Source organism: Acanthopagrus latus, chromosome 17 (genome assembly GCF_904848185.1).
Source record: "Acanthopagrus latus isolate v.2019 chromosome 17, fAcaLat1.1, whole genome shotgun sequence".
Classification (NCBI taxonomy): Eukaryota; Metazoa; Chordata; class Actinopteri; order Spariformes; family Sparidae; genus Acanthopagrus; species Acanthopagrus latus.
The window spans coordinates 2,771,835-2,787,948 of NC_051055.1; the positions used below are offsets into that span (position 1 = coordinate 2,771,835).

Genomic DNA, 16,114 nt, shown 5'->3' on the forward strand with positions numbered 1-16,114 from the left:
TGTAGCTCCAACCTGATCTCCCCATCTGTTACTTACTAGATTTGTGCCACTGTTGCACTTGATGTTTCCCTAACAGAATCTATCTTCAGAAGCAGTTGTGAGATGGTTTCCAAGTCCACCAATGAGAAGCTCAAACAGGGCATCGCTGTTCGCTTCCATGGCGAGGAGGGGATGGTAGGTCTCTAAATTCATGACACTGACTGCCTTTTTGTTGGTCTGTTTCAGCTTTCAGCTGATGGTCTCATTGAATCCAAACCAGTGAGTTGAGTTGTGGTGTTTTTTTGTCTGTTGTTTCAGGGCCAGGGTGTAGTTCGGGAGTGGTTTGACATCCTATCCAATGAGATCATCAACCCAGACTATGCTCTGTTCACTCAGTCAGCTGATGGTACAAGACATTTATGTTTCTGTGACAGCATTCAAGTGACGACACACAAAACTTAACTGTGTAGATGTAAGGTCTGTGCTGTGTGTGTGTGTGTGTGTGTTTACAGGTACAACTTTCCAGCCCAACAGTAATTCCTCAGTGAACCCTGACCACCTGAACTACTTCCGGTTTGCAGGTCAGATTCTGGGTCTGGCTCTGTACCACCGACAGCTGGTTAACATCTACTTCACCCGCTCCTTCTACAAACACATACTAGGTAAAGGAATACAGCCATGTGTATAGATAAAGGATCAGATAGGTGTGTTTAGGGTTTGTCTTCCACATCTAAAAGTTGCTTGACACGGCACAACAAAAATCACTTTGACTCAGTCAAACTGGAACCCCTTTCCCATGATAGCCAAGTCAGATTAAAGACTAGAAAAAAATGACAGTAGCTCTTTTCACACAGAGAAGCTGCATTATCTCCACAGCGGCAGTTTGCCAATTTTTATATATATATATATATATATATATATATATATATATATATATATATATATATATATATATATATATATATATATATAGATATATGTATAGATATGTGTATATATATATATTGATATGTATGTATGTATGTATGTATATATATATATATATATATATATATATATATATATATATATATATATATATATATATATATATATATATATATATATATATAGATATATGTATAGATATGTGTATATATATATATATTGATATGTATGTATGTATGTATGTATATATATATATATATATATATATATATATATATATATATATATATATATATATATATATATATATATATATATTATGACTTTTTATTTATTTCATTTTTTGGATAACCATGTCAATTAAAGGCAAATTAAATATATATATATATATATATATATATAAAAGTGGTAGAAAAGATTAGATGCGTTCGAGTCGCTAGTAACAACTTGTTGGCGGCATGTTTTGCAGATTACCGTTGTCTGGTTGGTGTCTGACTTTTTAAACCCAAATGATGGAATCCGCTGATGTATCCGCATCTGATGCAACATTACTAGTAATGTTATTTTTGTCTTCCATTGCGCTCTCCTCCGTCTCCGCCATTGCCTCTAATTACTCCCAAGCGACCACTGCCGTAAACGAGTCCTTGCGGGTGATGTGAAAATGCTAGCAAGTAGCGTTGCTGCAGTTACATTAGCCTTCATACAATGAACTTGTTTTGAACTCAAAATTTGGATATCCAACAGTCATTCCGACATTGAGTTGTGCTTTACACGGCGTACTTAATCACAACCGTGTACGTTAATGTTAATGTAGCAACAGTGCTAAACAAGTAGCCTACATGTTAAAACATCAGCACAGGATCCCCACAACAGACAAGTCTCTCAACTGAACAGTGTTCTTGTCAATTCATTCATCAAACCTTTTATTTAAATCTTGAAAAATCATTGAGGGCAAGCCCTCATTTGATGTCTAGAGCACAAATAAAAAACAGAATAGGTGCAAAAATGTGATAACAAACAGAAACAACAAACAATTACAGAGTGAATAAACAGAATGGTAAGGCAAAAATAAGAAAGAAGCAATATGACAGGATACAGATAAAACATAGGAGCATAAAAGAAAAATGGCAGACAACCATACAGGACAGTATGCAGTTAAAACAGTTACAATCATATGCTGAGTAGTTTGATATCCAAGTCTTAAACTGACCTATAGCTATAACTGTATCAAATTGAAATGCATGTTGTAAAATGTTCCAAGTGTTCGGAGCACTGAATCTGAAAACATAGTTGAACTTGGATCACTATGCAGTCGTCACTGAGACAGGATAAGTGGCTGATACATATGTTTCCTGATTTAGCTATAATGATTGGCTTTTGAGTGGAAGGGGCTGAATCTGTCTTATACAACCACTATCTCTAGCATTATAGACTTCTCTATTCGACATGCTTTCTGAGGTGTGTGTCTCTTATAACATCTCTGTCACTGGAGTATTGAGTAGCTAATTCACTAGACTTTACTAACTCCTGGACGACATCATATTCCCTGATTCTCACCATCTTGGGCCAGATATTAAATCACATTTGTCAAAAATTGAAATAAGAGCTAACATTTTTTGTGTATTTTATGAGGCTGAGAATGTCCCATCAGCATGTTTCCTATATCGCTGGTACACAGGCACTCCCTTGTGTCCATTTATATACATATATTTGAAAATTTATGTGCCTGGCTATGGATGTTTAATATCTTTTAAACAATTGCAGAGGGGAGATTTGTCATTCCATTCAAACATTCAAACAAGATATATCTATCTTATCTCAAGATATAGTTTTAAAGCATCATTTATCTACTCTCTTCATTTTTAGTGTAATTTAAACATGATCCAGTTGTCGTGATGTTCCCTACTTATTAGATGCGTGTGTGTGTGTGTGTTTTCCAGGTATCCCTGTGAACTATCAGGATGTGTCATCCATCGATCCAGAGTATGCTAAGAACCTGCAGTGGATTCTGGACAATGACATCAGTGACCTGGGTTTGGAGCTCACCTTCTCTGTCGAGACAGACGTGTTTGGCGCAATGGAAGAAGTGCCGCTCAAACCTGGAGGCACCAGCATGCTGGTCACCCAGGACAACAAGGTCAGTCACGAGCACAGTTTGATGCATGATGTCACCTAGTGTAAACATGAGCCGTGTTGTTTCTCAGGTGAAAGGACAAAGCTCAGTACAAGATGGCAATGCCCTCTCATGGTATTTCAGATTTTTATTATTATTTTCACTTTCATTTCCTTTTTCCCTCTTGTGTTTGTCTACTTCTTTAGTTTTACTTTTGTTTTCCTGTTTATGCTGAGAAAGCATTTTGGAGCAACTGTTATGTGTAATGTGCTATATAAATAAAGTTGAGTTGGGTTTGTTTGAGACGGTAATTCCTGAATAAAATTCTTGTGTTTTTCAGAAGCTTCAAGTTGCCATAAGGCCAAATTTGCTCATTAGCATGCCATGTAGTCACCTACTGATCTCACACAGCTCAGAAAACTGTCTCCCATCACCCTGACATGCATCCCCGCGCCACGCTCAAAAGGGTCTTCATTTCTTTGTAACTTGAATAAATGTAGTTGGTCTTCTATGCTGAGGAAGCTCAGAAAACGCAAACAATAATGGTACGAATGAGAGAAAAACACTAACAGCAGGCCAAAAGTGTCTTGGACTGACCTAACTGAGCTAGTTTAACAAAAAATAATAAACTGGCCATGGAAAAGTAATGTTAGTGCACTGAGCAGCTACAAACTTCTTTTCATTTTCTCTCCCTCATGTCACAAATGCCATCAATTGCTAACAAACTACAACAACTTGCAGGACAATCTGCTCTTTGTGCTCAGAAGTCGATGACTGTTAGCCAGTGGCGATGAATGATGGCAGCGTCTATCGGCCCAACCCATGAGAGTCGTATCTTTTTCTAACTCTGGGCAAGAAAGCTAAATCTCAAACGATCATATTTGCTTGGATTAGCTGATTTTATTATTTTGATAATATTGTTATTATGATAGTATTGTGACAATAATTTAAGCCTCATCATCCAGCAATACCTTGAATCATCCAAAATCCCCTCTTCTCTTTTCCTGAAATATTTCCTTTTCAAATTGAATCCCAGAAGGAGCTTAGTTTCTTGTGGCTAGTTGTGTATTTTTGTGTGTCATACTGCAGCGGTGTGGCTGAAGATGGCGTTAATGACTGGCCTAAGCTCCCCTCTGGTATATTCATCCATAGTTAGTCTCCTATGAGCGATTGATCTCTCTCCTCCAGCTTATTGCCTGGAAGGGTCCTCATTAGAGAGTGCAGTACTGCAGTGCTCCTGCAGGTGGCAGTGTTGTGTAAAGAAGAGAGCGGTCACAGAGGAGATGGAAGAATAACTATGTATGAGCTCCTTCTCTCATCAGTGTTTCTGGGGGACTTTGATCTATGTCTGTCTTCTCCCAGGCCGAGTATGTCCAGCTGGTGACAGAGCTGAGGATGACGCGAGCCATCCAACCTCAGATAAACGCCTTTCTGCACGGATTCCACACCTTCATCCCCGCCTCGCTCATCCAGCTTTTTGACGAATACGAATTGGTTTGTCAACCTCCTCAGACTTCCCTGTCCTTCCCTTCCTTTCCTCCCTCTCTCATCCTTTGTCTTTTACAGTTTTACATTCTCCTTGTTCCACTTGGCCTGCCTGCTCGCCTCTGATGCAGGGATTGATTAGCCATTATTGGGTGAGCAGGGACGGCTGGGGTCACCTTGAAGCCCCTCCCTCTTCTCCAACCCCATTAGAGGTTGTTTTTCTGTGTGTGTCGGCAGACTTGATGTCCTCACTCCTGCAGGGATCAATAGCAGAGCATGCTGATTATCCCACCCTGGAATTGTTGGACATGTCTCGGTCATGCTGTCATTGCAGGGCAACTGAACTGAACAGCTGTTCACTGTTCTCTGATCAGATCCTGTCAGGAGTGTGAATGATCAGTGTTAAGGGGTACTATGTAGTTTTGGAGAATAATTATTATCTTTACAATATAAATGTTGGAAAAATATTACATGAAATTGTGTTGTCATTTAAGGTCAGTTTTTTTATTCAGTTCATTCAGTCATGGAAACAAATTCATTATTTAGTTTGTTTAGGCAGAAAAAAATGGGCAGTCAATGAGCATCTTCCTCTTCCCATTTACATTTCTTCACCAAAATTACAGAGTGCTCCTTTAAAAGATTTTATATGTATATGATTGTCAACAAATCCCATGGGGAGAGCCAAACCAACACTGAATGTATCAACTAACAAATACTGTGCGTGTGTCTAAAGTCTTCAGTTCTTTCTCTGTGCCATGGAGCTCCACTGTAGTCCAAAAAGTCAGTGAGACGCACTTTTTCACTGGTTCATTACAATGAAGAGACAAACTGTAGTTCACTTTGACTCAATCCCACACACACTGTCATCCTGCCATAAAATTAAAACTATATATCTGTTTGGTGTAAGAGCTCCAGGATGTGACTATTTTAGTTGTATATACAGCCAATAATCTGTCGGGGTGCAACTAAACATTTCCTTTGTTTGCACCTTTGCTCTTGAATTTTAGCTGTCAAAATGAATTTTTATGCAAAAAGAAAAATGTGTTTTGAAGTTTATTTTTCTGTTTACAGAAATGTATGTAATGTATGCACCTAAATGAAAAAGTTACACCAGTGCAGCCAGTATGAAAATTGAGTCTGGAGCTTTAGATGTTTATAGAGTGGTGTAGAGGTGAAGAGGTGTTTAAGATTTTGTTGGCTTAGATCTGCTCATAGGATTTGTCGACAGGAAGAAAAATATTAGGTAACATCAAACTTAGCTTTTGAACACTGATGCCAAAATACTCAGATGTCAAATGTTGTCTGAACACAACATCATGAGAACTTCACCTAAATAATAAAAAAGAATGATTAGAATAAGATTTTAAAAATGTGATAAATAGAGCGCACCGGTATCTGATCAGTACTTGGCAGAAGCTTTGAGATGATGTTGCAAAATTGGTTTTGTAAAGAGAAACGTGATCTATGAATCACTAGGAATAAATGAGTGCAGTTGAGCTATCCTTGGCTAGTCAGTTTAGCTTTCAAGATGCATTTAATGAATCATATCAGAGGTCAGTATTGGTGGATTAACACAGATTTGATTGTGTGTGTGTGCACAGGAGCTGCTGCTGTCAGGGATGCCAGAGATTGATGTGCAGGATTGGTGCAGGAACACAGAGTACACCAGTGGCTATGACCCTCAGGAGCCAGTTATCCAGGTGAGCTCTTCTTCTTCCAGCCTGACTGATTGGATCCTATCAACTTAACAACTGTGTTTCACGTCAGTCACCTCCTGGGGTCGAGCGACATTGATGTTACCATCTTGTAGTCACGGATTAGTTTGAAATAATTGAGGGAAATGCGGGGACTATAACGAACAGATGACTGATAGTTTCCTGGCTAGTTCTGCACCACAAGAGCAGAATCATTTATGTCAGGGATGCAGTGTGTCATAAAGCTTGATATGCCCTCAATCTTTACCACTGTCTGTGATGTTAGTGAAACAGAGTTTACACATCTCTTTTATAAGCGTTGCTGCACTTTTAAAACAAATGTGCCCTAACCTGGATATAACCAGGGAGGGTTTATTGTCCTTATTTCACTCACACTCACAGAAGTGAATATGTTATCACAGCCAAACACATTGAGTATCATTTCACATTTTCAACGCAGTTCAAAATTATTCAACTTCAGTGATTATTCCTGTTCCATTCAGTTGTTTTTTTTTTGTTTTTTTTTTCCACTTTTCCGTGAGGGTTGCGGGGATGTTGCCTCTTTTATCCCCCTAAGGGCTTGCGAGGTTACTGGGCCCAAATCCAGTGTACTCAATGGGCGAAGGCCAGGCTACATCCTGAATGAGTCGCCAGTCGCTCATCGCAGGAATGTGATTATTCCCAACTATTAAAAAACATTTACGGTTAATTAAACTTTATTTATCGCACAATGAAATGCTCTGTAAACCATTTATGAAACATGTCATTTGCTCATAATATTTTGTAAATGGTTAATAAATGATGATTTCATTTATAATTTTTTTAATAATTAAATAAATATTATTGTTCATTAATAGATGTGATCTAACCATTACAAAAAGTGTAATTAACTTATGGGTTACTATTTCTTAATGATGGTTATTATAAATGTAAAGAATGGCGTGTTTTGGACAAACAGAACCTTCTGGGTTATCTGACTCTCTCCTCCTGTGAGCCCGGGGATAATCTATCTGAATCTTGTTGCAGTGGTTCTGGGAGGTGGTGAAGAGCCTGACCCAGGAGGAACGGGTTCTTCTGCTTCAGTTTGTCACTGGGAGGTTTGTCTGCTAGATCCACTCTTCATCATACAGAAAAATATGTGAACATCCGATGTAGTAAAGTCTCCTTCTCTGTCAGCTCCAGGGTTCCTCATGGTGGCTTTGCGTACCTAATGGGTGGCAGCGGTTTACAGAAGTTCACCGTTGCTGCAGTGCCATATACCTCCAACCTACTGCCTACCTCTAGTACCTGGTAATGACTCTTGTCATGTTTGTTATATTATCCTTCACTTGTCCTTGTCTCATGTCTCCTCTGTCATCTGCTGCAGTCTTTGCCCTCAACTGAGTCCAATTGGCATTTTGCTTGCCACTTTCTAGCAGGCTGGACAGGCTGCTCTGTTGTCAGTTCCCCATAGAGATGTTACATTTTGATATCTTTGTTGACAAGTGCAAGTTCTGCAAAGTCTTTGCCATGTGATTCATTTCCAGGTTAGTTTCTGAAACTAATTATGTAATTGACATATTTATTGCTTTTATGAAAACTAAGTTGAAGCAGTTGTTAGTATCCACAGGAACTTCTTTAAATTAACTGTTAAAATCTTAATGCCTGAAAAACACAGCCATCAATTTAAACATACATAAAGCACATACTTTTCCCTTGCACTTTATGATGTATTATTGTTGAATTGTTTGCTTAATCTGTAAACAGAGTAAACTTTTTTGCATGGTCAGCTCACCTGCTGACTCAAAGACTTTCTAGTGTACACTTGTAGTTAAGTAAGGGGTAAAGCCTGGCCAGGTGTCCATGGACAGTAATTAGAAGGCATTAATTCCTGATTGTTGACACCTTGAAGGATGTTATCCTGCCTATTCCATGGTCAGTTGCCAAAGAATTTAGAAAATTAAGAACATTAGTTCATACCACTTTATAACAACCATCATTAATAAATCATATCTTTCTATATAATTCAAATTTGCTAAATAATTATTTTACTGTTAACAAACAAAAATGCTTTGTAAACATTTTTTAAGCAACTATAAAGATTTATAAATCAATTTACAGCTTTACAATAAACATTTCATAGTTAATAGGAAAATAAGTGTGAACTATTACAATCCCATAATTTTCCTATGCAATGAAAACAGACACTACTAGTAAATAGTATGAACCCAAGATACGACGTAGCTATAGGAGATAAACTAGTCCACTCAGCTCATTGAGCCATCTGGCTCAGCTATCAGCCACAAAGCTAATGTTATGCTAGCAAGATTCAAAGTCAGTAACATCGCATGCAGTCATCAAACAGTAAACATCATCTGGTGGCGTGTTCAACAACAACACTAGCCAGCAAGCCAGCCATTTTCCCCAAATCTACATTGTGATTGACACTGTTGGCGGCAGCATAAAGAGGCAAGTTAAACAACGAATGTGATGTTAGATGATTGTTTGACTCGTGTAAGATGACAGGGACCGTGTTGGCGACTTCCTGTGTGTTACAGGCACCATCCAGTGGTGTTCAGAGGATGATTCAATAAGGGACTACACTCAGTGTAGGTTTTGTTTTCTTTTTAGATACAGTTATTCAAGTTATAGCGCATTCATATAGAATGGAGAAAATAAGTTACTCATGATTAATCAACACCCTGCGGCCAATCAGAATGGAGTATTCACCCAGACCAATATAGAACTGTACTTAAAGGAGCTCTCTGTAGTTTGGGGCAGAAATGTTAATAAGAAGAGAAAGCTTTTCATTGACTGATTTTTTTATAAGCATTAACAAACTAAATAATCTAAGTATCTGTGTTTTCACGACTGAATAAACTGAATAAACACACTGACCTTAAAGGACAACACAATTAATACTGTTTACCTTTGTTTATATGTGGCGGACTCTGCCACCTTTCTAGCTTCAAACTGTGTTCTGGGACCTTATTTTCCTTTGAGTACAGCTGGTCTATCACTCATGGAAAAGTTTGTATTATTACCTCATTAACATTGGAAATATTACAATTCTGACTTTCTTTTTTCGAGAACGACATAGTGCACCTTTAATTATTTAGTAGTATTTAGTAGTGTAATGATTTAGTGCTGTAGAATTGTTAAAAAAATCATTTCCATGAATCTTCCGATGAATTCACAATTCTGTCAGTTTTCTGGAAATTATAGAAACTATGGGGCCTGTAAAATGAAGTGTTTTTCTAATTAGTTGCAACCCCAATTTAAGCTAATAATGCAACATTAATGCGAGGAAAAAAAAAACAGCTCGAAATGTATGGTATATGTGAAGAAACACAAACCCTTAGTTCTGTTCTGCATTGACAGGCATTGCTTAAACTACAGCATACAATGTCTCCGTCCTGTCAGGCTTTTGGAAATCCAAGGGATTGTACTGACTGACTGAACTCACAGTTGGGCTTGTCTCGGACTCATCTTACTTGGTTTACAGCCTTGATTGAGTGTCATACATCATACTGTGCTGGTAACAGTACTGCTGAAATTGTTGTTTTGCTCTGCACCACAAGAAGCGAAGCACTATAAGAGACATACAGACCCCGTACAAGCCATACCACAGCTCAAACTCTGGGACATTTGACAAGTATTACTCAGCACTAGAGGGCAGTGTGTCTCTTCTGTATTGTTAGCATCTTCACTCACAGCCTGAAAACAGGGAGAGGAATGTGCAACAGGTAATTTATATCACTGTAGGTCTGTCCATTGGCTAGATAGATCGTCGTAACCACTGTCTTGACCATGTCCACCCCCCTCCCCCCTTGTTTTCTCCTCTCTACAGTATCAACATGCTGAAACTCCCTGAATATCCAACCCAGGAGGTCCTGAGAGACCGGCTGCTGGTAGCGCTACATTGTGGGAGCTACGGATATACTATGGCATAAACATCATATCAGTTCCTGCTGCTGTGAGGTCTGCAAACTCATGCAATATCTGACCTCCTCCACAGACATTCTTTGTAGTCAGGCGCTGCTTTTGCTGGACAAAAAAAAAAAGGGAAACCCGGATTGTTGTAAATGAGCTGCTGGACAGGCACAAGACTGAACAGACTCCACAGCGTCTGGATCTCCACTCACACCTGTGCCACAACTTCTATTTTTTTAATTAAAATTGGTATCTGTCAATTTATGCAAATGATAGTGTAATTATCTTTAAATTTGACTATTTTAATGCATACATTTAATCAAGTGAAACTACATTTATACCCTGAATTCTCTACGTAACAAACAGGATAATCACGGTATTCATGCAAGCTTGCTGAATGTCATGTATTTGACTGGAAACAGTGTAGAATTGATCAGTTTCAAACGTGCAATCAATCACCCTACATTATATCCATGTTACAGGTTCACAGTGCAGAAGGGCCAGTATTATAGTACCCACAAACTGGTTCTTTTAGTGTTTTTCAGTTTAAGGTTAAAATCTTTTTTTTTGATGGTGTTGTTTTTTCGGGTCCATCTCCTGTTTTTGTCTTGGCCTTTTGGCCCAGTAGCTCTTCTCTGAAATAGAACAACTTACAATCAGGGCTGGAACAGATGTTTCAGATACCAGTGCCAATATGTTTACTTATTTGTTCAACGTTATAGCATCACTGAAAAACCCAACATCTCTTATTTTGTTCAACAAAGAAAGCCAAACTTCTCAGATGTTGCAGTATTTAAAATTCGGTAAAAACAATGCACTTATGGCCAAAAGAATGCAGACAGCCATTCTAGCTGTATGTGAGAGTTGGTAATGTCATTTCCAAACCACGGGCATTATTTGCCGCTATATCAGCCTCTTTCAGCTTGTAGTTACAGGCTTTCCACCAGATGTTGAACCTGGCTGACACTTCTCCCATAGCATACTGGGTAAAGCATCGCTGTATGGAACTGGCTTTGTGCTTGTTAAAACAGGAAAGGACAAAACACAAACTGCTGACACAAAGTTTAAAGATTACTACTGTACTAAAATATTGTCGCTAGCTGTAGCCTTCACATTTCCCATCATAGGAACTGAGGGGCCCTGACCACAGACCCAATAATAATAGAATCCAATTAATGATAATGAATTAAGATTAAAATAGCAATTTCTTGAAGTTGAGAAGCTGCAACCAGCAACTGTTTAGTCATGATTAATTGTTTTGGAACTACAAAATATAAAAAATTAATAATTTAGGAAATACCTTATCAACAAATGAGTCAAGACTAATTGTGACCAAACATTTGTACCAACACTGAGCACTTTAAAGTGCGTCTTATCAACAACAGGCTGAAGGCAGCATTTCGCTGCACTGCAGGGATAATTGGGATTTGATTTTTTTTTTTTAGGTTTTACCTTGTTATTTTTTTAACACTCACCATTTAAGAGGACTTTAGTTGAGTGTGGCTAACTAGTGGTGACTGCAGCTGAGCAGAGCACTTCCTCCACATGTGTTAGATAGGCTGCTGGACTTGAAGTCCTCTAATGGTTTTTGTTTGCAAAGGATACTGGAGCTCAGGTCAAATTCCAAAAGACACTTGATGGCTTCCATATAGTGTAGGCTGGTTCCAGTAGTTCTGGTCCGTGTATATTTAAACATTTGACGACTACTAGTACTTGACTGAAATAATAAAAACATAAAGTATCTATTTTTTCCTCCATTAGCGTTTCAGTCCTTTATCAGCGAAGAAGGCCAAAAACAGCTTTTATGTTAACTGAAGAAATCAAATATGTGTGAATATTAGAGTTTGTTTCTGTGCCTACCCACACTGAAGTCTGTATCAAATTACACTAATAGCATTGTCAGCTGTTAAAATAGTCAGGAGCACTGGCAAATACTTATAAAGATCACTGCAGAAAACTCAGTTAAAAAATCTTTTTTGAGTATGTATAATTCTGACCAAATAAGTACAAATGAACACCAAGGATAGACAGTCTGGCCTCATCCAGCTGTGACTGAATATGAGTTTGCTGAAGAGAAGACTGAAAACATTTCTACAGGTATTTGAATTACTGTAAGGCCAAGATGTTTTCCATTGTCTACATACTGGAGCTGCATAAACACGCCCTGTAGCATGAAATGCATGTGTCATGTAGTTTACTATATGCAATGCTTTGTCATTTTTAGGTGAGGATTTTGCTGTGATGTGTATTTGTGCATCATGAATGGATAACAATCCTCTTTACTGATAGCTTTCTGTTTGTCCCTGTCTGTGACTTCGGCAAGGAGCTACCATATACAAGATACCCACATGACAACAGTTTGGCATGCAGTGCCAAAAAATAAAAGCTGGAATCCTTTTAAAAACTTTTTTTTTTCTCTTTTTTTTTTAATATTTTTGCAGATACAAGCATGCTGAAAATGTGTTTTTATTGTTAAAAAAGTGGGGATCATGTCATGAAGTTTCCCTGCATTCCATTTGTAAAGGGAGAGTACACTTTGATTTATTATCTATCTGTTTGAATGCCTCGCCTGAAATGCTTTTGTAAATTGATGTCAATGTTTATTGAAAATGGAGCCTTTATACATATTGCTGTAAATATTTACAATATCAAATGATGTGTTTTACCATAAATATATCTTGTGCTTTGAGATTTTATCCAATAAAATGTTTTTGACAATCCAGGTGACATGGTAATGAAGCCAGCAGGCTGCAGATGAAAACATGTCTCATGTTTGTGTGAGGGTGAAAAAAAGTGTGTGTGTGTGTGTGTGTGTGTGTGTGTTTGTGTGTGGACATATGTGGCCGCAGCGTGAGTGCTGTGTTGGGTCACCAGTTTAGAGCAGCAGGTCCACTGGTGCTAAATGGCCCCTAACCAGCATTCAGTGAGTGCAGCATCTGCTGCAGCTCCGTCCTAACAGCACATTACACTGGCTGCAACCTCTGCCTCGCTCCTCACCGTCACTTTATCAGACCAGCCCGGCTATTTGAAACTCAGAACTGATACCACTCCAGAACACAACATCAACCACAGGCCCAATCAATGCCCTGTCATAGAAATGTCAATCATGTATGGGTTCGAGTACGATGACAGTTCTGTAGAAGTTGGTTTAATCAAATAAATACACTAAAAAAGAATGGAAGTAAATAATAGCTTTATTGGTTGTGAATGCTGGAGGCATATTTTGAACTCTTCAAAATAGCGTGTAATTCAGTGTGATGTCAGCTTTTTCAACAAACCCTAAAATAGTCCACATTTTTCATATATTCTTGGTATTATTCAGTTTTTACAGCCATCAGTGTAGTCTAGCCAGTCTATTATAGATGGTGTGCTATTAGCAACTGAGCTTGAAAACCACTGCTGAAAACACGATGTCAGAACATAAGGACACTATGTAGTTTTCCAGAAGAATTATTCTATTTACAATATTAATAAGGTAATAATACAAACTTTGTCCATACGTGAATACACAAGTTGTTCTTAGAGAAAAAACAAGGTACCAGAACATTGTTCAAAGTTAGAAAGGTTAAAGAGTATAAACTGCGTTGTCCTTTAAGGTCAGTTTGTTTCTTCAGTCATGAAAATGATGAGAATTTGATTATTTAATTTGTTTTGGCAGAAAAAAAAAGATCAGCCAATGAACTTTCTCTGCTCATTAACATTTCTCCTTTAAGCAGGCTACCACTGAAGTACTTTGCTTCAGAAGCCATTGAGATGAATACATGGGGTTTCATTTCCCCCTCTTTGAAAGGTTCTATGTTTTGGAAATGTGATTGTTGAATATTTGAAAAATTATATTCAGGTTGCTCAGATTCAGTTTGATGAAGACTGATTTGATGTTTTGACTTCAAGGCAGGTAAAAATATGGTTTGAAACTTGAACTTCAAGGCTCCCAAGAATATCTTCCACTTGTATATTAGGTTGAGTTAACACTTGAGTCACATGACTGACAGAAAGGTTTTTAAAATAAGCCACTGCAAATTTCACCGAGGGAATTCAAACCACATGAATGAACAGGCTTCAGCTTTTTTTTTTATTTATTTATGTTTTGTTGTTGGCTTGTAAGCAATATTGCACAAAAACTACTGAACGGATTTCCACAAAACCTAGAAAATTGCCTTTGGCCCTGGACAACACCCCCCTGCTCAGTATAATAGATGACATGAGATCAACATGAATTCACAACTTTCAAAATAACAACAGGTTCAGTGAAGTTAGTAAACTAGAGACTAATATTTTTGAATGGCATTTTGTTGGCAAGTGCCCACAGTACAAACAGGAGCAGACCACACAGAGTCAGTGACAGTGTCGAACCTGGAGGGTAACATCCTTTATCCCTGACTCAGCTGAAGGGTGGACAAATCCAATGCATCACTCTGTTACAGAGTTCCCTGAGAGTGACAAAGGATTATCCCCAAAGTTTATATTTAATTAGCTGTTTTCTCTATTTATAATATACTGGAATATTGACTACATTTCTGCTGATCCTCCCACAAGATTTCATTTTCAAGACAAGACCCAGCCAACTGGCGGCAGTGTGTGACTTACAGGTAGTGCACAGGAGAGATGCTGGAGGTGAATTCACTTCATATTGAAGGTGTAATATGGAGTGTGTGGTGCAGCCTCTGTTATGTCTCTGTCGCCCATGTTTCCTGGTATTGACTGGTGCTGTCTAACAAAGGCATATGTGCCACTTATTATGGGTTTTTATTAATAATTGTGGGCATTTGACATAACTTCATACAATATTACAGGAATCAAACATTTACACCAAATTGGTGATTGGGACATGCAGGAAACGGGTAATCTGAGATTTCTAATGAAAGGTGCTCGACTGGTAAACCCCTTTATCTTTCTAACCTTACTCTTCACTGCGGTACCTGGTCCCCATGGCAACCTCCTCCCCCTCAGTGATAATGCACTGCATTCTTCTTTAAACACAGGAGGCTTGCCATAGCAACAACTTGCTCACAACTTATTCTGGTATTGCCATGGTCACAGCGTCTCAAGTGCTACCTGTTTCCTGCTGACAGGCCTCAAACACAAAAAGGTTGAGCTTTCACCGAGCTGACATCTACTGCTGCTTTGTGGCCCTGTCAGAGTCACGGCCAGCACAGAACACCTTCAGCTGTATAGATTAGGTTAGAAAGCAGGGTGGAACGCAAAGCCTATACCTCATCAGACTATATCCAGAAGAGGGTAAACCTTTTTTTTTTTTTTTAATTGTCTCTCAATCAATAACATTCTGAATTAGACACTTTTTTTTTTTGTTTTTTTTTTGTTTTTTTCCTGAGCTGATGTTGGAAGTAAGGAGTGAGACACCTCACTTCTTTTTCATCTCTGTTGAGAGTGTTGAGAATATCAGAGGTGGCAAAGGTACACACATTCTTCACTCCAGTAGGAAATATTGATTCAAATACTGATGCAGCTTCTTTACTCAAAGAAAAGTGATATAGTACATGCTCTGAAATGTATAGTATATATATAAAGTATGGATGTAAAAACTGAATGTCCTCTCATATACATACAGTTCAAAGACTGTTAAAGTTAAAGGTTTAATCAGTAGGATTTGTCCCAGCTGTTCCTGAACACACCACAAGGATACTTGATTGTTGAGCCTCATTCCCAGGGCATCAAATAGACACATGTTGGGTTTGTTTATGTCTTCTTTCGTCTTCCTTTCGTCTCATTGTGTCTGCCATGCGTGATGTGCTCTGATCGGTAAAAATCAGTCTTGTGTCGTTCGGTAGGGGGCCTGCAATCGTGCCAAATAAAAATAATCCATAACTCACCTCAAATGCATCAAACTAAAGTGATGAGCCCGTTTTAAATTACATTTGCGGAGACAAAAGTTCAGATGTTTGTGTCCACATGTAGAGAGGAGAATTCAAAAGTTCAGATACCTGAAATATCTTCTGAACTACAGTAACAAAATATCTGTACTTTGTTACTTCCCACCCCTGAT

At 38.3% G+C, this 16,114-nt stretch overlaps 1 protein-coding gene across 2 annotated transcripts in view; it reads left to right on the plus strand.

Moving 5' to 3' along the window:
• hace1 (HECT domain and ankyrin repeat containing E3 ubiquitin protein ligase 1) overlaps positions 1 to 12,830 on the plus strand; it is a 30,954-nt gene extending 18,124 nt beyond the window's left edge. For both annotated transcript variants that reach the window (XM_037073300.1, XM_037073301.1), the window contains 9 exons: positions 77 to 174; positions 298 to 385; positions 492 to 641; positions 2,847 to 3,043; positions 4,382 to 4,513; positions 6,106 to 6,204; positions 7,225 to 7,295; positions 7,375 to 7,488; positions 10,028 to 12,830. In XM_037073300.1, coding sequence (XP_036929195.1) covers positions 77 to 174; positions 298 to 385; positions 492 to 641; positions 2,847 to 3,043; positions 4,382 to 4,513; positions 6,106 to 6,204; positions 7,225 to 7,295; positions 7,375 to 7,488; positions 10,028 to 10,130 — 1,052 coding nt within the window. In that variant the 3' untranslated portion in view covers positions 10,131 to 12,830. The remainder of the gene's footprint in view (positions 1 to 76; positions 175 to 297; positions 386 to 491; positions 642 to 2,846; positions 3,044 to 4,381; positions 4,514 to 6,105; positions 6,205 to 7,224; positions 7,296 to 7,374; positions 7,489 to 10,027) is intronic.
• The last annotated feature ends 3,284 nt before the right edge of the window (positions 12,831 to 16,114 follow it).